The sequence below is a fragment of the Oryza glaberrima genome, chromosome 6 (assembly GCF_000147395.1).
Source record: "Oryza glaberrima chromosome 6, OglaRS2, whole genome shotgun sequence".
In the NCBI taxonomy this organism is placed as follows: domain Eukaryota; kingdom Viridiplantae; phylum Streptophyta; class Magnoliopsida; order Poales; family Poaceae; genus Oryza; species Oryza glaberrima.
In genome coordinates this window covers 19,607,692-19,633,370 of record NC_068331.1, presented here as the reverse complement: position 1 = coordinate 19,633,370, position 25,679 = coordinate 19,607,692, and the positions used below count along the sequence as shown (strand labels likewise).

General features: G+C 41.8%; 2 protein-coding genes across 2 annotated transcripts; both read right to left on the bottom strand.

Moving 5' to 3' along the window:
* Positions 1-2,987: 2,987 nt before the first annotated feature.
* LOC127777840 (RING-H2 finger protein ATL39-like) lies at positions 2,988-4,105 on the bottom strand. Its single transcript, XM_052304458.1, has 2 exons — positions 3,389-4,105; positions 2,988-3,139 (listed from the first exon to the last, which is right to left on the bottom strand). Exon 1 carries the CDS (start codon positions 3,974-3,976, stop codon positions 3,452-3,454), a length of 525 nt encoding a protein of 174 aa, XP_052160418.1. The 5' UTR covers positions 3,977-4,105; the 3' UTR covers positions 2,988-3,139; positions 3,389-3,451.
* A 4,613-nt stretch (positions 4,106-8,718) lies between these two features.
* LOC127777928 (RING-H2 finger protein ATL39-like) lies at positions 8,719-9,493 on the bottom strand. Its single transcript, XM_052304549.1, has one exon. It carries the CDS (start codon positions 9,449-9,451, stop codon positions 8,921-8,923), a length of 531 nt encoding a protein of 176 aa, XP_052160509.1. The 5' UTR covers positions 9,452-9,493; the 3' UTR covers positions 8,719-8,920.
* Positions 9,494-25,679: the final 16,186 nt, after the last annotated feature.

Sequence of the window (25,679 nt, the reverse complement as noted above, 5' to 3'; positions counted from 1 at the left end):
TTATTCCCAGTTGGTAACACTAACCGGGACTAAAGATGGTAGCACCACGTGCATATTGGTGGTTTTTTTTCTTTTTTTTTCCATTTTTTTTGCTATTTCCATCGAATAAACATCACAAATTCACAGATCAAGATTTTTTTTCACTGTTTTTCTCAAATTCACACACTCACAGATCGAATTTCACATACACAAATTCACAGATCGAACGTCACAGATCAAATTCACAAATTCACAGATCAAATAGACACTACAATAGATTCACAAAACATCTGAAAAAACGTTCATCTAAAACCATCTAAAGTCACAAATTCATAGCCTGCCCCTCGCTGCCTGCCACCTTCCCTCCCACCGGATCCGGTGGAGGGGAGGGCGCCGCCGCTGTGGGACACCCTGCCGCCACGGCCTGAGGGAAGAGGAAGAGCAGAGGAGATGGCAGGGGGGCCGCTGCCGCTGCCAACGCCCGCCGCCCGCCGCCGCTGCCATCACCCATCGCCCGTCGCCGCTGCCAACGCCCGTCGCCCGTCGCCGCTGGGAGACATTGGCTGCCGCTGCCATGGCTCGCGAGAGGGGAAGGGGAGGATGGGATCGAAGGAGAGGTAGGAGGGGATCGGAGGAGGGTGTGAGGAGGAGATCGGAGGATATAAGGGGGAGAGAGAGAGTCTGGGAGGCGTGCGCAGCGGATTCCGAGAAGATAAGGGAGGATTCCATAGCGGTAGTGTTTTTTTTAATTTTTGGTACCGGTTGGTTACACCAATCGGGACTAAAGATCTAAATAATCTTTAATCCCGGTTGGTGTTACCAACCGGGACTAAAGTAGGGATCTTTTGCCGGTCCTAAAGATCCCGGGCGCTCTGACAGGTCCCTGATCTTTAGTTTTGGTTGGTATAGTCTCTTCAGAGTTTTGAACCGGGACTAAAAATGTTTTTTTAATTCCGGTTACAATATGAACCAGGGCTAATGTGGTTTTTAGCCAACCCAATAAAGATGGTTTCTCTAGTAGTGATATAACTCCTAAGGCCATTAAGAGTGCAGGCTACACAGACGGAATGGCCTTGTGAAAAAGATGTTTCCACGTTGGATATAACTACTCAAACAAACTCATCCTACGGCGCATGCATCCCTAGCAGTACTGACATGAAATTTTCTATTTCAGCCCTTACGTTATCTATTACAGTCCTCTGAAATCTGATAAATCCAGAATTTTGTAAAAGGGACCCCAACAACCACAAAATAATCACAAAGGGAGTAAAACAACCGTCACTCTCCACTCCCCAACCGTCACAAAGGGAGTATGACATCCTATTCTGCCCCGTTTTTTTTTTTTCCATTTCTATATTTTTAGGATCTTGCGTTACAAAGAAGCTGTAGGATTACATTATATCCCTAAGCAATTTCTTATTCATGCCTCTTGAACAACATCACGTTTTACATTATTTTTTTTGAGGGAACATCACTTTTTACATTGGTCTCTACTCTCTGCTAACAGTGGGATCAATCTAAATCTTTCATCGTTCTTTTCCAGTGGATCATGTTTATTTATAGCACTAAGCTTAATTGCTCAGTATGTACATACACAAAGAACTACAGGAAGTTGGAACAGAGGATTTGATCTCACCAAGCTTCTATAGATTGATTGCATCGACAATATAGCAATAGGAAAGGGTCTTAAGCCCTTATGGCATACTTATATATTATGGAAGTTGTTCTTAATTATAGTAGTCCTTTGGATGAGCTACCAGCTTGGCTCGTTAAGTCTCGGTTTGTTTGAGTTTGTTACTTTAACGAGCCAGCTTGTCTTGGTTCGGCTCGTTAAGGTTAACGAGCTAAAAGCCTAGCCCTGCTCGCAAGCTAGCTTGTTAATCTCATTAGACTTGTTTAAGTATTTATATCATATTTATAATTTTTAATATACTATTTTATCATATATAAACTTATTAATAAACAGCTACTAATCGATTCATTAAACATAAATAGTTTGGATGAAATTAAAGGACTAATCACTAGTTAATTAAGAAGCACTAAGTATGTGAAGATAATGTTGATCTTTTGAACTAACGAGCTAAACGAGTAGCTTGTGAGCTGACTCGTTAAGCTCCTGAGCTAAATGCTTAGCTTGGCTCGATTTATTAAGACTTCGAGTTCGAGTTGATCTGAGCTGAGCTCGCTACAGCCGATTCAAGCCACGAGATTTGAGCTTTTTGTCCACTACAACTAACCATAAGGAATACATTAAGGTTATGTCTCTCTCCCCTTTGCCCCCCCCCCCACCCTCCTCGCTTTCTTGTGTGTTTACTTACTGTTACTTATTTTATGTCCTAATAGTTCTCATGTCTAAAGTGCATCCAGCGCTCACCATTGTAGCAACAAAAATAACTGAAGACTATTATTATTGGGCTTACCCACAAGGACAATATCCATATACGTACATTACCCTTAGCGCCCTTAAATTCCATAGGAAACTAAGCAATGAGTTCAAACCTCGTTTTACTTTTCCTTTGAAAAGCCCAACCGGCAACCATCTTCTCTCTCTGTTTCCTCTTATCCCACTTGGAGGATTAGCAAAATCCCCATGTTAAATGATCTCTGAAGAATATACGCATAAGGAGAGATTATGTGTCGCGAGTTTCTTACTAGTTATAACTTGCGACTTTGTGATAACAACGAACCTGACGTTGGAGGAAAGTTTTGAATTCAACGAATTATATCATGTTTGTTTATGGCTTTATTTGAGAATCAAGATAGCTTATACGGTCGAGTACGGTACTAGTTGACTTTAGCAAACCGCCAAACGTCGTAGGTATGGTGAGCAGAATGTCAACGAAGCTTGCTTCCGTAGGTTACATATGGAAGTTAAAAGGGAGCTAATAATTAATCTTCACCGCCAAACGAAAAAAAAGATCTAATTAATTTTGTTGTTATTGGAGAAAAAAGAACTATAATTTCACGTATGTCAAATCTGTATGCCAATGGACTACATTTCAGATGATAAACAACGGTTAAACGAAATGGCTACCTGTTTCAAGCAGAAAAAACTGCATGACCCCATAGAACTAATTCATGCCATTTGCTCTTGGATCGATTCATGGCCCATTTTGTAGAAATCAGAGGACTCGCAAAGAAGACTGCAATCGGAGTGACGCTGCTAAGAAGTAGTAACAAGACTCTGTTAGAATCTATTGTCTTTCGTTAATGAAATGGGAGAGGGCTAGCTCCCTCTCTTTCTAAAAAGAAAATCTTGGAAATTCTGTAACATATTTTATTGGAATCTTTAATTTCTCAGTGTTCTTTAATTACAAAGCTGTACCAAAGTATACTTGCCAAGCTAGATTAAGGTTCAAATCAAGAAATGACATGCAAGTGGCCCCATCGTATATGAACTAATACTAACCATGATATATATATATATGTGATGTGATGATGATGGAGATCTAGTTAGCTAGCACAGAACTAGCTACACCGGTGGCAGCGCCTCCGTCGGCGACGACTCATCTGCCGCCGGCGCAGGTCGGCCATCGTCGTCCTCCGGCGGTGGCTCGACCTCCGTCCGGCAGATTGGGCACGTGGCGTGCGAGGCCAGCCACATGTCGATGCACTCCACGTGGTACAGGTGCTTGCACGCCGGCAGCCGCCGCACCGCCTCGCCGCCCTGCACCGCGCCGAGGCACACCGAGCACTCGCCGCCGCCGCCGTGCCTCGCCGACCCCGCGTACGCGAACTCCGGGATCTTGGCCGCCACGTCAGCGACGCCGCGCCCGTCGTCTTCTCGCCCACCGACGCCGCCGGCGCCCTCGGCGGCTACCACAGGCGAGCGCCTCCGGACGTGGCGGTTGCAGTAGAAGGCGACGACGGCGACGAGCGCGACGCCCGTGAGGCCGACGCAGGTGTAGCTGAAGATGGCCGTCCCTTTGCCCACGGACTGGTTCTCCTGCGGCACCGGCGGCATACTCGTCGTCGTCGAGCCGGAACGCGAACCCATGGCGACGGCGCGGTGGCGTTGGCGATGGCGATGGCGATGGCGGTGACTTGAGCTTTGTCCGTGGAGGAATGAGCCGCGGCATCGGGTGATCGGGGAGAGATAAGGACTGTGGTGTTGACTAAGTGGAGAACATTATTTTTTAACCAGCGTTGAGAACTGAGATTGCACAGGTGTGTTTGTAGTGTACCTCTGCTGAATGCTGATCAGATTCAGAGAACAGAGTGATATCCTACTTTCGTTCTAAAATATTTGATTATTCGTCCTATTTAAAAGATTATAAAATTATTATTTATTTTATTTGTGACTTACTTTATTATTAAAATTATTTTAAGTATGACTTATCTTTTTAATATTTAAACTAACTTTTAAATAAGATAAATGGTTAAATGTTATAAGAAAAAGTCAAAACGATATTTAATTTGGAACAAAGGGGTACTTAATTATCACGGACGAGAAGCGCTTAATAATTACCAGCGCGAAAATGACGTTATAAATAAACTTATTTTTGCAACTAACTAATAGTTCTCCGGTCAAAATCGAAATATCATATACTTATTTACTTTGACCCTATGAAATGGTTAATTACGAAGGAGAGGACTATAGTGCAATACACATATTACTACCAACCAGCAATATATATGTACCGCGATTGATTTATTGATGATTATTTGACTATTTATCTTATTATTTAAAAAACAATGTACCTATTATTTATTTTGTTATGACTTATACTGGTATTTGAACTATGACTTATATTTCTTATATTTATGCTAAATTTCGATGACTTATATTTTTATATTTACACTAAATTTTTAATTAAGACAACACATAAAAGGAAAAGTAAATATACTAGGAGTAAAGTAAATAAGGGAATACAAATAAATAATTTTTCTTATATTCTCCGTGCCTTAAGACACTCTTTGAAATTTTCTTTCTATTTTAGGAGCTACAGAGATAATTCTAAAGACACAAAGATTATTTCAGCAATTATTTTAAATATAGAAGCAAATCCTTATGTTTTCTTTCCCCTTCACCCTATAGTGAGGAGGAAATTTGCTAAAATCAATCCATTGTCTACAGAATTGATTTTTATGGACGAGATCCTCTTTAGATTGCAGGTGGATCATAACAGCTTCCACCTACAAAACTCGATCTTCTAAGCATGGTTCAAGGACCGTATACGAAATCCAATTTCGCAGGCGTACCTCTTAATATGTCCGCACATGAAAATAAATCTATTTTCACATACAGACCTCTTAAGAAGCCTGCATACAAAAATACCCGCACCTTTTTCTCCCCTCCCTTCTCTCTCCCATTAAGTATCTCCAGTCCATTTCTTTTTTTTTCCTCCCGCCCACCACTCCTTCCCTTCTCTCTCTCCCCATGGACTCCCCTTGCCTCCCACTCCTCCCATTCCCTCTCCTCTCGATGAGGCAGCAACGGGCTCAGGCAAGGGCGGTAGCGGGCGAGGGCAAGAGCGACGGGCTCGGGCATGAGGTATCCTGCCGGCAGTGGCAACTGGAGGGGCGGATCCAGTGCCCCCTCCCCTTCCCGCATGAATCCCGCCACCACTTCGCCTCCCACGCTCACAGTTCCACCAACAGCGGTGACTGGAGGGGCAGATCCGGTCTCCCCTCCCCTCCCGCACAGATCCCGCCACCTCTCCGCCCCCCATGCGTGTGGATCTGCTAGCAGCGGTGGCAGGTGAGGCAAATGACGATGGCAGCGGTAGTGGTGACGGCTTCTGGATTCTAGGGTTAGGGTTTCGATTTTTGGATTTTTTTGGCGACTTTTCATACGGTCGGACGGCTTAAGCGCCCACGTGTGAAAATAGGATTTTTCACGTGTGGTTGCTCTATCCACATGCAAAAATCTGATTTTCGTAGACACCTGAGTGCATGTGAGGCACTCAACCATATGCGAATATCGATTTTGACCACATGGAAAAAATGGTTTTGTAGTAGTGGTAGACACACGGAGGCCGGTCAGGTTTAATTTCATCTTCTTTTAACAACATATGTCATATTATCTAAAAGAAAACCATCAATAATAGATGTGTACGTAGACTTCATGCAAGGTTTGTACAATAGATTCATGATATCACGAACCATAGCTCGAAGTCGTTGAAAACATTTTACATTTTGAGTAAATGATGTAAAACCATACTCGATTTTTTACAAAACCATAGTATATACAAGCTCTAGTTATATTGGTGGCTTCACATTTTAAAAAAAGTCAAATTGTTTTTATAATGTGAATTACTAATAGAGACTCGCACAAGTACTTAGAAGAACGGAACAATGAATATGAGCTTACCAAGTTCCTGTAATCTAGCTTATTAAGTCACGTCTTCACGCAACTATAACCTATCTCGCTGTTAAATATGTTTACATGTATATTTATGGATTTATCTTGATTTATCCTTGTGTGAATAAGTGTTTGTAGTTCATTAACAGGATTAATAATATTCCTGCTAAAAGGGACTAACATTATTATCATAATATCAAATATTTACCTTAGGTACATACAAAATTATACTTGAACAACATAGGCTTGTAATCTGAAATGCCCAACACATATTTTGACTGAATAAAAATGATAAATGCAAAAATCAAGGTTAGGGTTTTTATTCGTATTATATGCTGGCATTTCTCCTTCCTATCTTTGGAACTATAACCGTTATTCTCTTCGATGCTGCTTGAGCTGTGTCCTTCTCACCATCTCCATTGCTACATGACCCCTTATCCTCCTTTATATCTCTGCTTGTGGCACATATATTTTTGTTTGACATGCTTAATAGGTGTTCAAAGAGGAATTTTAGTTATAAATAAATAGATATATCTTGTAGTGAATAAATGTTACCGTGAATCAAAATTAGAGAATTTTGCTCATTGTCTCACGAAATTTCCTAAATTATGTGCCCACCTGCCATGAAATGGAATGATCTAGTTTAAGACAATTACATAGCTGCTTGCCATGCTCTAGTATTCATTGTAGGTTTTTAGAAAAGGGTGCCAAACAAAATCACAGATGTAAAGTGCTATCCACAATGGTGTAAATTCGAAATTTATAAGGTCCTTGCTAATGTAAAAATTAAAGGTGAGTAATAATATACTAAGTATTTGCTCAAATACTTTTAATTTTCAGTGGAGCATAGGATAAAATATACTAAGAAGGATGAAAATGAAAAAAAGTTCCAAGAGTAAGATGTCACGAGTAGGTGGCATTGGGACTTGGGAGCTGTGAGCTGCACAGGCCTCTTTCTCTTCCTCTCTCCCATTTTCTCTGGTTGTTATTAAGGAGGTTTCTCTAGTTCTCTCTGAATCCCTCTCTCTCTAGTTCTCTAGCTGCTGGTCTCCAATGGACGAGCTAGGCCCGACGCAAGGTGGAGGCAGAAGACAAGGAAGAGTTCACTCATCTTTCCCCTCATTGTTCGCTCGCACTCCCTCTACGCCACAACGCTTCCTCTTCTGTTAATTGCTGTAGGTGAGCCAACAACATTGATGATGCAACGGCGAAGGTGCGGGTGACTGCTTGAGCATCAGCAGAGCAGCTAGTTGGCCGCGGCGACGATAAGCAGCAGTGGAAACCGGTCCTCTTTTCTCTTTTTTTTTTTTTGTTTTTACTAAACTTTTCTAGATTCTTCTTTGCCCCAAGATTTTTTCTTACCATTTATCTTATACTATGGCTATGATACTTTCTCCTTATATTATCGTAGTTTGAATCAAACGGTCATTATTTTGTTGTTTCCGTGGCTCATCCTCGTTTCATATTGAGATTTACCCGTTCATTTGTTAAGATAGGGTCCCTATGCCGTTATTCCATAGAAAACCAAGCAATGAGCTCAAACATTACTTTAATTTAATTCCCTTTTAAAAGCCGAATACTTCTCCCTTTGGTTCTCTTCTCTCTCTTAGCTTGGAGCATTAATAAAATTCCTATGTTAACTGATCAATGTAGAAGATACATAGGAGAGATTATGTGTTGCGAGTTTTCTTTTTCTGTTCTCTCTCTTGTGACAGCAACGAACCAGACGTTGGAAGAAAGTTTTTAGTTCAACGAAATATCATGTTTGTTTATGGCTTTATGTGAGAATTAATCAAGGTAGCTTATACGGCTGAGTACGGCACTATTGTTTTTTTTCTTCTGAAGACTAGTACGGTACTAGTTGACTATAGAAAACTGCCAAACGTCGTAGGTATGGTGATAATAGGGTCAACGAAGCTTGCTTTTGTGGGTTACATGGAAGTGAAAAGGGAGCTAAGGGCCTATGTAGTTCGCTAAAAGAAAATTTTTGGGTGTTATCGGATTTTTGACCAGATATCGGAAGAGGTTTTCGGGCACGAATGAAAAAACTAATTTCATAACTCGCTTAGAAATCGCGAGACGAATCTTTTGATCCTAATTAATCCATCATTAGCACATGAATTACTGTAGTACTTATGGCTAATCATGGACTAATTAGACTCAAAAGATTCGTCTCGCGATTTTTCCCCCTAACTGTGCAATTAGTTTTTTTTAAATCTATTGCTCCATGCATGTGTCCAAAAATTCGATTTGATGTTTTTGGGAAAAAATTTTGGGAACTAAAACAAAAAAGGGGCTAATTTTGTTGCTATTGGAAAAAATAAATAAAATTAATCACACGCAGTTTCAAATCTGTATGGCAAAGGACCAATTTTTTAAGATAATAAATAACAACTAAACCCAAGAAATAAAAACAGAAAAATGTTGCCCTGAAATTCTGTGATTTCAAAACCAAGAACGTATATATTTTACAGCAATCCTTCTGATCTTTAATTACAAAGCTGAACCAAAGTACATACATGCCAAACTAGATAAGGTTCAAATCAAGAAATGATATTCCCAAAACGTATCAATTAACTAATCATGATGTGATGTGATGTGATGACTATGGACGGACCTAGCTAGCTAGCTACAGTGCTACACCGGTGGCAGCGCCTCCGTCGGCGACGACTCATCTGCCGCCGGTGCAGGTCGGCCGCCGCCGTCCCCCGGCGGCGGCTCGACCTCCGTCCGGCAGAGCGGGCACGTGGCGTGCGAGGCCAGCCACATGTCGATGCACTCCACGTGGTACAGGTGCTTGCACGCCGGCAGCCGCCGCACCATCTCGCCGCCCCGCACCGCGCCGAGGCACACCGAGCACTGCGCCGCCCCCTCGCCGCCGCTCGCCGACCCGGTGTACGCGAACTCCGGGATCTTGGCCGCCACGCCAGCGACGCCGCGCACGTCGTCGTCCTCTCGCCCGCCGGCGCCGGCGACGACGACATGCGCGCGCCTCCGGACGTGGCGGTTGCAGTAGAAGACGACGACGGCGACGAGCGCGACGCCCGTGACGAGGCCGGCGCAGGTGTAGCTAAAGATCTTCGGTCCTTTGACCACCGGCGGCCGGCTCTCATCCGGCGCCACTGGCGGCGTACTCGTCGTCGTCGACGAGCCGGAACGCGAACCCATGGTGGTGGCGGTGACGGTGGCCTAGCTTGAGCTGGCCCTTAATTATCAGGTGATCGGTGAGAGAGAAGGATTATGGTGTTGATGACTAATTTCCAGGGCGGAAGTGACGTTATTATTTATTAATAATAGACTTGTGTTGCAAGTAACTATAGTTCTCCGGTCAAAATACTATATTACTTTGACTCGATGAAATGAGAGTGTAATTGCCGAGAGGACTATAGCGCAATACACATAAATTATTATAAATCAGCCTACAGACTCCAATTTCTCGGGGCTGCGAGACACTATAAAAAACCCTCATAGGGACTGACCTTATAGGTGCCGGTTCATTTAAAACCGACACCTATAAGCCTTTTTCCACCTCCACACGATGAAAAATATATAGAACCGACACCTTTAAGCAATATAGGTGTCGGTTCTATAGAAAAACCGATACCAATAATATAATATAGGTGCCGGTTTTTTAATAGAACCGACACCTATACTTATATTATAGGTGTCGGTTTTAAAGAAAAACCGGCACCTATAGTATTGGTGCCGGTTTTTTTAATCTAGAATCGACACCTATAATATAAGTATGCGTGTCGGCTCTATTAAAAATCGGCACCTACTTTAAAAAAAACCAGACCACAGCTCCTTCTTATCCTCCACACTGCCCCCTTATCCTTTCCCATCAATCCTTATCCACAGCATCCGCCCCTCCTCTCCCTTTGCCTCCTCAATGGAGGAGAGGCGGCAGCCGACGGAGGAACAGCGGTGGCAGGCCCGGGTGGTGACGGTTGACGCGGAGGCCGGCGCTCGCGTGGCGAGGTAGCGTGTAACATCCCAGCCTAGGGCTTAATAGGATTAATAGAATACTCATATCAATAAGTTGCAACTTCTTTTCTAGAAGCCGATCTCTAAAGAACTCCAAGGTTAACCGTGCTTGGCCTGGAGCAATTTAGGGATGGGTGACCGATCGGGAAATTCTTCCTGAGCCCGGGTACGATGCGGAGGCGGGCGCACGCGCAGCGAGGTGGCGGCGGTGGTGATGGTGGAGACTGGCCTGGGCGAGGTAGCGTAGCAGCCGGTGGCAGCCGCCGGATCCCACGATGCGGAGGCGGGCGCACGCGCAGCGAGGTGGCGGCGGTGGTGATGGTGGAGACTAGCCTGGGCGAGGTAGCGTAGCGGCCGGTGGCAGCCGCCGGATCCCGCGATGGCGGTGGCGGTGGTGGTGGTGGAGGCTGGCACGAGCGATGTGGCGTCCGGCAGGTGGTGAGTTCTTGGAGTTCACCTCTGTTTTCTCCTCCTTCATGTCCAATTTGTTGAGTTCTTGATAGTTTGTACCATATATGTAGTAGTTTGATGTTGATTTTTTGGATGGGGATGAGGTGATCTCTGTTATTTTTTCGATGGGGATGATGTGATCTGGGATGGTGGTGGTGGTGAAGTGGCCGCACACGATGACGGCGGTGGCGCAAGGCGGGCGGCGTGGTGGCGGAAGGCGAGGGGGAGACCGGCGACCTTTTTTTTTTCTTTTTTTTTTGTTTTCCAGAAAACGTCATAGGTGCCGGTTATAAAACCGGCATCTATAATTTTGGGAATAAGTGCCGACTAATCGGTGCCGGTTGGGAAACCGGCACCTATAGCCCATTCCTAACCGGCACCTATGACGTTTTCTGTAGTAGTGAGAACTGCTTTCAACCAAATGATCTGGAAGTCATGGGCATCTTCTCCTAAGTGCAAATTCTTCTCCTGGCTCCTGGCTAGTTATCCAAAATAGTGTATGAACAGCGGGCATATTGGAAAAAGAAGAATGGCAAAACTAAAAGGTTTGCTAGTTATGTTGTACGGTTGATGAATCTACGGTTCATCTGCTGGCTAAATGCTAAATGTAGGGTTACAAAGAGAGTGTGGTCGGAGATTTAGAGATGGACTAGCAAGGACCTTCAGATAGCCAAGTGGAATGATTGTCACTCAGTCGAGCACCTCACAACCCTCGGCAACCCCTTAACCCTAGTGATCCTAGTTTCCCGAGAAATCTGGTGTGAGCGAATGCAAGAACTTTTCGCCACAAATGATGAGGACACAACTAGCTCGGATATAACCATGACTACCTTATGTATTCATTAACCAAAGGTATATATGTTCTATATTAGATTTACTTGTTATATATTTGAACAAACATTGCTGCAAAATGAGTTTAATTTGTTTTCGTTTGCAGAGGTACTTGCTTGGGTGAAGGAAAAGAGACCGAGCGTTAGAAATGCATCGATGATTGACTGTTGGAAGATTGGGACCTAGTTTCCTCATCAACAAAGTAGCAATGCTGGCCTCAATACTAGCCAAGATCAAGGAAGAAGTGGCAGCATGGGTGAAAGAGAGCCGGTAGGCTCCAGGAGTTCGGAATTTTGGGAGATATTGCCTAGGGGCCTATTTTCAGCCTCGTCTCTTTTGACAGGCCTTGTACATATCTTTATTTGTCTTTTATATAATTTTCTCCTTCTCAACTAATATACAAGGAAAAGCTTTTGTTGTCCCTTAAAAAAAGCTATATACCGTGATATTTTATTAAAACAACTATATAATTGAAATTTATTTTGTTATGACGACTTATTTCATCATTAATTTTATTTGACCCACGACTTATATTCTTCATATTTACATATTTTTTTTATTAAGATTAATGATCAAATGTTATGTTCATAAGTCGACAGCACCATTCATTTAAAAATAGAATGAATAACAATCCACTGTAGTATTCTAGAGGATTGTATCTCTTAATGAACTTAACATTACTCTAGATAGCATTGTATCTCTTAATTAACTTAACATTATTAAATTGTCTCACTACTGTTGATGCGAAAAACACACACTGGCCTGGGAGATCTATTTAACTCCAGTGCAGGTCCTAAATCTTGCTCTTGGGTTCAAAGGCGTGCCAATTGATTTGATCCTGCAATCAATAAGAAAGAAAGATAAGAAACCGAGGTTAAATCCATAAACGACAGCCGATCGGCTAGGAGCCGATGACATATCGTCAATCATTAAGCCGGTGTTGTTGATACTAGATCGGCAATGAAGAATGAAGCAAGGTAAAACTAAATCTACTCGATCGGCTGTAGATATTAACAATTTATAATTCTTTTCTCAAAATATACTTGAACTAAGTGATTGCGATAGATCGAGCAGCGAGTCGAGACATTATAAATCACTTAGATTCAAATACACTTTAAGATAACAATTATACATATGTTTATAGCATAGCCGATCAAATAGATATAGCATGTATCGGCTAATACTCCGATACCACTCTATATTAAGATATTAAAACAAACAACATATGTTAAACAGAAAGCCTAATATACTTTAATGCGATAACATCTTAATATAAAGGGCAGATTTAGCATGTCAATCAAGCACACAATGAATAAAATAGCTAAATCAGGTAAGATCGGCTGAAACTCCGATACTATCTTCATTAGAGATCATAAAACAAGCCAGATATTGCAATTATGGATATTACTTAAGACATCGAACTCAACCGATGCAACATTAAGCATAAAAATAAGTACAAGATCTAGACAAGATGATGAAAGTTTCAGAAAGATGGTAGATAAGCTATATAATCTAGATTAATAATGAAATCTAACTCTCTCGGCTACTCTCTGGTGATAGATACTAGCCGATCACGGGTTAGATGGCGAAACAAATAAAGACTATGAAGCATATATGATAACTCGACGATTTAAGTAGACAAGATTAGAGTATCATAATGATGGAAGCACTAATCACGAGAACGCAAGTCGTCATGACAAGTTTACCTCTTGTTGAAGATCGGAATCGATGCAGCTCAACCCGAAAGCAAGAACTCGTCGAAACAAACGAAAGTAAAAGGGTGGCGATGCGCCGAGAGTGTTATTGAACTGTTGTTGTCAATTACATGGGTTCGGGTCATATTTATACCCGAGATAAATGATAGGTCCTTGCCGGACACGACTCTTATCTCTAACAAACTCTAAGATACAAACAAGTCATTGTGGCAGACTCTTGCCGAAACATATCTCTAAAGAAACTATTTAAAATACCCTAATTAATGGATACAATTGCCTATCTAAGAGCTTATCTCCATCGTGGCAATCCTCATATAGCACATTGATCAATTCCGGAAACGGTTTCATAACCATCTCAACGAAATCGGTTGTATCGGCTGTATCTGCTATCTTCTGTCCGATCCATCTCAGCCGATGCAGTCTTCAGCCAATGCCTGTGTAGCCGATGCGCACTCTATTCTTCGAGTACAATTCTTTACCGAATCCACTTTGATTCCAATGCCGAATCTGGTTCATGATTTACCAAATTTGGTTGTTAACACATGCCCCCCAAGTCCGCTATATTGGTAATGTTGCGGATTTTCTCAATTTCCTCTTCCGAGATTAACTAGGGTTTCCTTCTCCGATTCCGTTTTGGCCGTTTCTGTGCTTTATTTTAAATAATAACCACCGCTTTGCACTTTTCACGGCGTCACCTCCGTTCTCACCGCTCTAACCAAAAACTTTCCCCAATCTTCCCCAGCAACCTCCTCGAGCTTTCCGGCGACTCCACGGGCGATTCCCTGTGACGACAACTCCCTCGCCAGCAATGTCGACCTCCGCCGACCTTTCAAGCGCACCAACCGCCGAATATGCTGAGTTAAGTACCATCAGCTAAATCTCCTCTTTTTCGCGCAAGACCGATTCTTTCTTTGCTCAATCTTCTATTCTTTTCTTCTGTAGCATCTTTCTCATCAAGTTGCGGTTCCTAGCATAACCAATGAGTATCAATTTTATCTTGGCCCAATCAGCAACTTAGATCCCACTAAGTTCATCAATGCTGAAACCAATCGGATCCCCTTCAGATTTGCCAACTCCAATTTAGGTCTTTGGAAAAACACCTTCAAATCTTGGCCATCTGCCGAGAAAAGTTGGCCAGCTTGGTATATGCGGGTATCGGCTAGAAAGCGCACCCATTGGGATGAAATCGGCATAGCTCAAGCTCTAGCCCTGACCGCAGCAGATATGGCTAAGGATGAACCCATGATGTCAGCTGCAATTTACTTTTGGTCCACAGCCTTAAATGCTTTCATTTTTACTCAAGGACCGATGACCCCTACTCTTTTGGATGTTACGATGATAACTGGTCTGGACGTAACATCATCGGCTAATCCAGTTAGCCTAAACATGAAGCCCAACTTTGAGTTCAAAACCCGGAGCATTGGTGGCTGGTCAGGGTTTGTTGCAAAGAACATGGGCACGACCAGTTACCCCAAGAGAGCATACAACCTTCCTCCTGATGTGGCTAGAAAAATTCTTGTTTTGTGGCCCAAGCCGTAGTCCTATTGCCAACTGGCAGCATATAGCCGAGAATCTAGTAGAAAAGAAACAATTTCCCCTTGGGAAATATCTCCTAGGTTATCTGTATCAGACCCTGAGCACTGCATCGGCTAAGATAGCCTTAGGATTGCTAATCGGCACAGGAGGTCCTTGGTGGGGGTGACGCTAATGGGCAGGTGATCACTGCCAGCGATCACCCCCCATCCCCCTATACGTCCTCTCCCCCTTCCTTCTCCCCTTCTTCTCTTCCTCCTACACCATAAATTTTAAAATAATAAAAAAACAAAGTTAGAAAATTTTATGTATAAAAATACTATATATTAAAAATATTTGAATTCAAATTTAAATTTGAATCGGATATATAAACTTTTTACTTATAAACTTTGGGTCTATAAACTTTAGGTGTATAGAAATACTATATATAAAAAAATTTGAATTCAAATTCAAATTCAACTTTGAATCAGGTATATAAACTTTTGACTTATAAACTTTGGGTCTATAAACTTTAGGTGTATAAAAATACTATATATAAAAAATTGAATTCAAATTCAAATTAATATTTGAATTTAAATTCAAATTTGAATCGGGTATATAAACTTTTGACTTATAAACTTTGGGTCTATAAACTTTAGATGTATAAACTTTAGATGTATAGAAATACTATATATAAAAAATATTTGAATTCAAATTTAAATTTGAATCGGATATATAAACTTTTGACTTATAAACTTTGGGTCTGTAATCTTTAAGTGTATAAACTTTAGATGTGTAAACTTTAGGTGTGTAAACTTTGGGTGCATAAATTTTCTAAAATAGGAAAGTAATGCAGTGCCAAAAAAGGAAAGTGGATGGAGGGGGAATTGATCGCCCGGAGCGATTGATCGCTCGTTAGGATTCTCACCTTGGTGGCTCCTTCAAATCTGGCTTAACTTGCACACCATGAAGGTTGTCGATCGGCCACCACTATCAGAAGCACAATTCCCAAGGTTTGAGCCGATTATCAATGACGATGGAGAAGAAGTTACTACGTGCCGATGCATGTCTTTTGGAGAGGCAGCATCTACCTATACCAGATCTAAGCTATCGGCTGATCTTTTCAGAGATTGGTTCACTAACTTCTATGATGGCTTCCCAAGGAATTCTAGAATCTGGTTTGCATATGAAGGGTTTGCCTGCTTCGAACTACCATCTGATTTCCGGTTTGATGAAATCAATTCTGATAAGTATGACAAATCCAGAGAAGTGTTCTCAACATCCATTACCCCTTGCATACTCCCTGTCGGCATTTACCAAGGCAAAAACATTCAGATCTCCTACGAATTCTATCATCCGACAAGTGCTGCAAGACAACTAGGGATGGGCCAACTGCCGATCAGCTTGTTCTTTGCCGACAAGATCCAAAGCAGGGGAGAGATTACATCGGCACTTATGATGGATCGGCTGCTGAACATACCAGGACCACCTCTAGGCAGCATTGAGAACATTAAGCTGAGAATGTTGAGAAGTGCAGCATTTGACCGATGGTGGATAGAATGGAAAAAACATCTGTTCCATCAATCGGCTTCAATGTACATGACAGACTTATTCCCTGAAGCTGTCCCTCAAGTAAGTATCCTTTATTCTCTCCAATTTTGTCAATTGTAAGCCGATGCATCAATTTTGACTGTGTAATTTTCCTTTCTGCAGACAACAGAATCTTCCCCTCCCAATCATAGTGATAGCGGCTTGGAGATCAAATACGCTCTAGGGCTCCTTCCTAATAGTGGTGGCTTAGCTCCCCCAGTCATCGGCTACTATGCCCCCAAGACTTCAACACTACTACATGGTCTGCCGCTTGTGTCGATTACTCCTGATACTGGCAAGAAAAAGAGAACAAAATCGGTTGTTGCTCCATCGGCTGCAACAAAGAAATCCAAGAAGGAAAAGACTGCTGCTGATGACCTGCCATCTATAGATCCAGATGTGGAGCAATTTCTTGAAGGTGAAGAATTAGAAGAAGCTGTGGATGAAGCAGCCGAAAACATTAGTGAAACAAGAGAGCAAACACCTCCAGCCGATATTCCTGCTCCTCAAAGAACCCCATCATCTCCAGTTCATCCCACTTATAAACCAAGGGTATGTGTTTATTTTCAATTCATTGCTCAAATTTGTTTTATCTATATGCTGATTCTTAACTTTGTACCCTTGCATAAAAAGAAGATAGCTTCCAAGAAACCATAGGCGCCAACTCCACCAGTTAAATCTTTATACTCCTTCAAAATTTTCTTTTCGTCTTTTTAAATAACCGATGCTAATCCAGATTTGTCCTTTTCAGCCTCATCGTTCTCCAACTCCTGTTCCTGAGTCAAGTGAACATACTCCATCGGCTACGGGTAGCCATCATGTGGAGGAAGAGGTAGCACCAACTCCTGCCATACCTGTAAGTACTTGTCTTGAACCCACAAATCATATCGGCTATCATATTACCTCTTCTAACCAGTAATGTTAATATTTCCTTGTTCTAGGTTTTAGCCGACATATTCTCCATTGACATCAGGCAATTTATGGATGAGTAAGAAGAAACCACAAGCAAAGCCTTGGTGCCTCTAGCCAATGATGTGAAAGCAACTCTACTGGACATCTCAAAACGGCTTGAAGGCTCTCTGGAAGCTTTGGTGGTTAGCTGTGGATCCATTAGAGACAGATTCCTGGAAATCCATGACCAACTCCGAGATGAACTAGCCGATGTCATTACTCCAGCAGCATATCTTGAACAGCATCGGCTCAAGCTTGAGAAAGCTAAACAAAGGATTGCCGATCGTCGTGAAAGAAGAGATCTCGAAGCAACCATCCAAGCTAGCAGAGCTTCTATCAATGAAGAAAAGGCAAAACTTGATGAATTGGAAGTCGGTCCGAGTTCCACTCAAGCCAACATAGAACGGCTGAACGCTCGGAAGATAGAACTTTTAGCCGAGTTGGAACAATGCAACGCACAAATTGCCATTGAAGAGCAGAAGCTTGCCGATCTGCCCAAAGCCACTGAAGACCAGAGATCAAAGCTGAAATCATTTGTCAAATACTTAACCGAATTGACAAAATATCTGAAGGTGATCTCTGGGGCTGATGCAGCCGATGCCCAAATCATCGATGAAGTAGACCAAATTAGGGGAAGGGCTATATCGGCTATCCAAAAATATGTGTCTGGTTAAACTGAACATGTAATCTGGTTTTAAATTTGCAAACTTTTGGGCTGTAATGAATTTTTAAGTTTAACACTGTTTTTGCTTTTGAAATCCGTAGCTTTTGAAATCCGTATTTTCCATATATGTTTGCCCCCTTAATTTTGCAAAGCTGAATACATTGATAAAATTATAATTGGTCTAAGGGCGATATATCAAATATCGGCCATCATACATCGGTAAAGCACAATTGATTATGATAAGAAGAAAAAATGCTAAGGGCAATATAATCTATATCGGCCATCATATATCGGCAAAGCACAAGCGATTATGATAAAATTGCTAAGGGCGATATAATCTATATCGGCCATCATACATCGGCAAAACACAACCGATTATGATAAAAATGCTAAGGGTGATATAACTTATATCGGCCATCTAAAGGCGATGTCAACACATCGGCTAGCATGTATCGGCAACACTTAGCTGATCATGAATTAATCCAAACACTTAGGTAATATTTCTTCAAGTACTTCCCATTAAGCACTTGTCCAAAAACTTCACCATCAAGCCCTTGTAACATATAAGCTCCTTTGGATACAACTTTGTATATCTGAAACGGTCCTTCCCAATTTGGTGACCACTTGCCAAATTTATTATCACGAGTTCCTAACGGCAAGATCAATTTCCAAACTAACTCTCCCTCCGAAAAGGACTTGGGCACCACTTTTTTGTTATTATGACGAGCAACTCGTTCCTTATCCTTAGTCACTTTTGCAAGAGCTCTTAACCTGGACTGAACTAGATCTTCTATTTCATCCCCCATATGATTATAATACTCATCGGCTGTCAATTTATCCTGTAAATCTATTTTCCTTGAGCCGATTGTAGTTTCCCATGGCAAAACTGCTTCATGTCCATATACGAGCTTATAAGGAGGAACTTGAATTGACCCATGACATGCCATCCGATAGGACCATAATGCTTCGGCTAATCTTGTATGCCATTGCCGAGGAAAATCAGAGATCTTTCTCTTAATCAATTTAATCAAACTTTTGTTCGATGCCTCGGCCTGTCCATTTGCTTGCGCATAATATGGTGAAGAATTCAACAACTTGATACCCACGCCTTCAACAAACTGAACAAACTTATCAGATACAAAGATCGACCTTTGATCAGTCGTGATAGTTTCAGGAACACCAAATCGGTAGATGATATATTCCTTGACAAATTGTATTGCATCTCCAGAATCAACTTTCTTCAAAGGAATTGCCTCCACCCATTTGGTGAAATAATCGGTCGCCACCAATATAAACTTATGTCCCTTGCTTGAAGATGGATTAATCTGACCGATCATATCAATGCCCCATCCTCTGAATGGCCATGGCTTGATAATTGGCTTCATATTTCTGACAATCTTGAATTGCTCCAAGTTTCTGATAATCTTGACATCCTTTGTAGTATCGGAAGCAATCCTCTAACATTGTTGGCCAAAAATACCCCGTACGCCGAAGCAACCACTTCATTTTATGAGCCGATTGATGAGTACCACATATACCTTCATGTACTTCTCCCATCACAACTTTTGCTTGATCGGCACTCAAACATTTAAGCAATACCCCATCGATCGTCCGATAATATAGCTCATCATCCAACAAGGTATATTTCAAAGCTTTATAGCACAATTTTCGTGAAGCCGATTGAAATGGATTCTGTAAATATTGATACACATCATACCTCCAATCGTCGGCTGTAATCGTGGTGACTTCTACTTCAATATCTTTCACCATCGGCTTGTATCCTGATGCCCCCTGAGCTAAATCATTGGCTTCAACATTTTGCTCCCGATGAACATGCTTCAAAGTCACCAACCGAAAACTATCCATTAATTCTTGACATTTCTCGTTGTAGACCATCAACACATCGTTCTTGCAATCATATTCTCCTGCTAGTTGACTGATCACCAACAAAGAATCTCCCATAATCTCAACAGCATCGGCTTCAACCTCCTTCAACAATTGCAAACCCTTGAGAACTGCCTCATACTCAGCTTGATTATTGGTAGCATAAGGTTTAATAGTATAGGCAAACTCTAAACTTGCCCCCCGAGGAGAAATTATCATTAAGCCGATGCCACATCCATGAGTACAAACCGACCCATCGAAAAACAATGTCCAAGGTACTATCTCAACTGAGCCGATTGAATCATCACGATGCTCAACAATAAAATCGGCTATGGTTCGCCCCTTGACTGCCTTGGGTGATTCATACCGAAGATCGAACTCTATCAAAACATATATCCACTTTCCAACATATACTTGACCACATCGGCTTTGCACACTACTGTGCATTCGTTGGACAACAAATAATGCCTTAACTTCGCACAAGAAAAATATAAACATAAGCACAACTTCTCCACTGGAGAATACCTTGTTTCTGCATCCAAAAGCCTACGACTTGGATAAAAAAAAAACAGCTCTCTCTTTGCCCTCTAGCTCCTGGATCAAAACTGAGCCGATTAACTTCTCATCGGCTGACAAGTATAACCTGAAAGGTATTCCTTTTTGAGGAGGAATCAAAACTGGAGGGTAACTCAGATATTCCTTAATAAATCCAAAGCCTTCTGTTGCTCTGCCCCCCAAGAGAATTCCTGATCAGCTTTCTATCTAAGTAAAGGTGTGAAAGGTTCTAATCTCCCAGATAAATTAGAAATAACCCTTTGAACGAAATTAACCTTGCCGATCAACTACTGTAGCTGTTTCTTGTCCTCCGGAGGTTGAATCTTCTTGATTGCATTGATACTCCTCTGAGTTACTTCAATTCCCCTATCATGAACAAGAAACCTAAGAAATGTCCAGCCAATACACTAAAAGCACATTTTGTGGGGTTCATCTTCAAGCCATATTTCCTTGTTCTTTCGAAAACCTTCCTCAAATCGGCTATGTGGTCATACACCTCCTTTGATTTGACAACTACATCATCGATATAAGCTTCAACCAACAAGTCGATCAGATCATGGAATATATAATTCATGGCTCTCTGATATGTAGCCCCAACACTTTTTAACCCAAAGGTCATCACAACCCACTCATGCAAGCCGATTGCGCCGGGACACCTAAAAGCAGTCTTATGAATATCTTCTTTTGCCATAAAAATCTGATTGTAACCAGCATTGCCATCCATAAAACTTATAATCTTATGTCCCGAAGCAGCATTAACCAATTGATCGGCAGCTGGCATTGGGTACTCATCCTTAGGGGTAGCCTTGTTTAAATTCCGAAAATCGATGCACACCCTAAGCTTGATTTTTCTTGATGACCGGGACTATGTTGGAAACCCACTCAGCATATTGGCATGGCCGAATAAAACCAGCATCATATAAACGAGTAATCTCAGCCTTGATAGCATCATATATATCGGCTTTGTATCTTCTAGGTGGTTGCTAATATGGTTTATATCCTGGCTTAATAGGAAGCCGATGTTCAACAATCGATCGGCTGAGTCCTGGCATCTCATAATATTCCCAAGCAAAGCAATCTCTATATTCTTTCAAAAGCTCTATTAACTTGGTTTTGAATTCTGGAGATAAATTCCTACTGATAAATGTCGGCCTTGGCCTATCCCCTAGACCTATATCAACTTCTTCCAAATCATCAGTCGACATGAAACCCTGTCCTAACTTGCCATCGAGATCATCTGCCATGTCCTTGGTGTAGAAATTTGAACCCTCCACAACGCCCTCAAAGTAACAATTTGGGCTCTCCGTCTTCAATTGGCTGTATATCACAATTGAACACTTTTAAATAATCTCCTTCCCAAACTTTCCCAGATAGGCAATCAATCCCATCCATCTCCCAAAGAGCTAAATCGACACTAGCAACATTAATTGACCTATCGGCTGGCATAATCTCAATCTTGTCACCTTGCCATTGAATCAAACATTGGTGCATGGTTGAAGGAATGCAACAATTCGCATGAATCCAATCCCTTCCAAGCACCAGGCTATAGGAACCCTTCCCATCGATGAAAAAAAACGTGGTAGGAACAGTTTTCCTGCCATAGTTAACTCCACATTCAATACTCCCTTAGTTTCTGAAGGGTTGCCACCAAAATCCTTAAAAACCATATTAGTCTTGATGAGATCATCTGCATTCTTACCTAGCTTCCTGAATGTAGTATATGGCATCAAATTTACAGCAGCCCCACCATCAACCATCATCTTGGACATCGGCTTCCCATTGACAAATCCAATAACATTCAATGGCTTGAGATGCTGATTTTCTGTCCGCTCTGGTTTCTCAAAAATTGCTTGTTCTGGTGACAAAATCAACCTAGCAGATGCCTCTACATCGTCAACATAGGCTTGTTTAGCTTCATATTCTGCATGTAGCATAAAAACCATGTTTACTGACGAAGATGCAATAGCTTTTCCTTTGAGCAACCTCTTCGCCTTGTCGGCTTCAACTTCATCGGCTATTGTAACTTTACTCTTAATGCGCCATTCCTGCTTGGTTTTCTTCAGCCGATGGTTGATTTCTTGCTATACTTCCTGAAAACGTTCCCTATTCCTCATCCTCTGGACCCTTCTCTTCTGATTCTTAGTAAAAATACCAGAAGGACACCACTGTGAATTCCTGCCTTCATGCTCATCTTGGAAGCGATCTTGGTGGACCGAACCCAACCTCTGATGAACATGCAATTTTTCCTGATTCAGCTGATTCCCTCTACTGTAAGATCGGCTCGAGCTCCCTGCCACATCACTACATCCAGGGCAATCTTCAATTGATGGCAGCCTCATCCCTTCGTTCCAGCAGAACCTGAAAAACTCACAATCCCAATGCGGATCAAAACCACCATCATCTTCAAAATACCTTTCCTCCTGCTTGTCATGTCTTCTTTGATATTTATTAATAATCCTGGCTGAATTAAGCCGAGAGCTCTGATGACTTCCCCCATCAGCTGCCTTCCCAGATGTATGCACCATTTTGACAGGAAAAGGATGGCCATCCACCTTCATCGGCTTTTTTGAGCCATCAAGTTTTATCTTTCCTCCCTCAATAGCCAACTGGATCTGTTGCCTGAAAACTTTGCAATCATTAGTAGTATGAGATCCGGCATTATGCCACTTGCAATATTTCCTCTTCCTTAACTCCTCAGCCGATGGGATTATATGATCAGCAGGAAGTTGAATTTGCTTTTCCGAAGTAGTAAATCAAAAAATTTTGTCCGCCTTGGTGACATCAAAATCATATCTCTCAACTTTTGCAGAATTCTTCACCCACTAACATGTCACAACCTTTTTACTCCTTGCCCACTCGGCTACTGCTACTTCGGAATCATCATCTTCTTCAGACTCATACATGTTAGGATAAACATGATTGACCTTTTTGAAACTCTTCTTAGCCTCTGCAAACCTTTACTCATGCAAAGTTACCATTTGTGCAAGATGAGACAAGCTTTCAAAATCTTGAGCCGAAAACTTTTCCTTAATCAGAACTACCAAATCTTGAAAAGCAAGACCGGCTAACTGAGAATCGGTCAAAGCCAAACTATAGCATTTGTTCCTTATATCCCTAAATCTCTGAATGTAATCCTGTACAGTCTCATCATGCTTCTGCCTAACTGCTGTCAAGTCAGAAAGCTTCATCTCACGACTCCCACTTTAAAAATAACTATGAAACTGTTATCTAGATCGGTCCAGCTCTGAACAGAATTATAAGGCAGTGAAGAAAACCATGTAAATGCCGATCCAGACAAGGACAAAGGAAACAATCTGACCCTCAAAGCATCAACAGCTGTTGCCTCACCACATTGAGCCAAAAATCGGTTGACATGCTCATAAGTTGACACATTGTCTTGCCCTGAAAACTTTGAAAAATCCGGGACCTTGTATTGGTTTGGTAATGGAACCCTCTCAAACCACTCAGAATAAAGGTGCCGATACAAGTTTCCAGTATCCTTTGGTTTAAGCCCAAATTGCTCCTTCATCACATCTGCAATCATGTCGGCCTAGGATTTGCTAAGGCACTCCTTGCATCTACTGTTGAACTAAGTCAAACTGATTGAATTGAGGTACAAGCTGTGGTTGAGGTGACCCTCCTGGCTGGTACTGAACTTGTGGTGAATGAGGTTTATACTCGAAGTTTAAGTTACCACCAAGATAATTCTGAAGGCGCTGTTGTACATTGTGCACTTGCTATTCAGGAATAAACTGAGCTCCAACAGGTTGATGTTGATGTTGCTAGTTGATAGGTGTTCGCTGCTCAGTCGGTATCAGCTGAATCGGCTCAACAGTCGGTTGAGGTGGCTTGAACATTGCCGCAATTTGCTCCTGAGTCAGCCGATTGATGTTCTGCCCAGCACGTTGAGGCTGTTCCCTGCTTAGCATGTACGGATTAACCGGTGATCTTTGTGCCGATGATGATGCACCTGGTCTAGAAGCCGAAGCCGACGCCATTGGCTGCCCTGGAGGTATATTAGAAACAGGCTGCTGGTTGCCGGTCACCAAATTCCTATATTGTGGAAACACACCCTTAGGAAGAAATGTTGGCCCTTTAACTTGATGCTCAGCTAGTCCCATCGACCACAGATTTAATCATGTTAGTCAGGGTGTTGACAAGCACCCATGACTGGTTGATCAGCGCTTGATGAACACCGTAGTCGACTTGGTCCTGGAAGTTATTGAATTCCAATTGCTCTTCTTCCCCAGCCTCATCATCCTTGGGCTCTTCACTTTTGTCTTTATCGCCTTTAGCCTTGCCATCTTTGGCATTCTTGTCGCCCTTCGATGTGCTCGAGTCTGAATAATCGGTAGAAACACTACAAGAAATATGACCTTCTGTGACGAATTCCTTGTGACATCGGAGCTATTCGTCATTAGCACATTCCATTTTATGACAATTAATATGAGATGAGGTGGCTTAGTGACGAAAAAAAGGTGTTCGTCGTTAATACCAACTAGAAATCGTCATAAAGTATTTCAATGTGATATCGTGACGAATATTAATTTGTCATAAGGGGCACAAAGCAAACGTCATAGATATATATAATGCATTTCTAAAAAAAATACTCCCTCTATCCCATAATATAAGGCACGGTCAAAGTTGACATGGTCTCCAAAACTAATCTTTAGCTTATAATTTCTTGTACTATAAGATTTACAGCAACAAAATTATAACCATATGAAAGTAAATTTAAATGTCAATATAATGATGTAAATTTAACAAATAAAATTTATTTCATATTATACTAAGTGTTGGTCAAATGCGTGCACGCCTTATATTATGGGATGAAGGGAGTATTAAAAGTTAAAGCAATTTAATCAAATGAATTAATGAGGTAACTAAAATTTTCCTTTAAAATCATGGAAGGATATATTTTTTTAATATTCTACATGGTCTAAATCATTCTTTGAAATTTTCCGTGAATTTTCGGAGCTCAATAACTAATTTTAATACCCTAAACTTTATTTAACCTATTAAAATAAATGGAAAATAAATTAAAATTCCTCTCTTTGTACTTGGGCCTTTTTCGGCCCAAGTATTACTCTCTCCATCCCTCAGCCCGCAGCCTCTCTCTCCCTCCTCCCTCTTTGGGCCACGGCCCAGCCCTTTTGCCCCCTCCCTCGCCATGAAGTCCACTTTACCTCCCTCCGCTCAATTCAAATAACTTTTCGGGTAGTAAATGATTTCAAATGAAAAAGTTGTCAACAACAAAGTT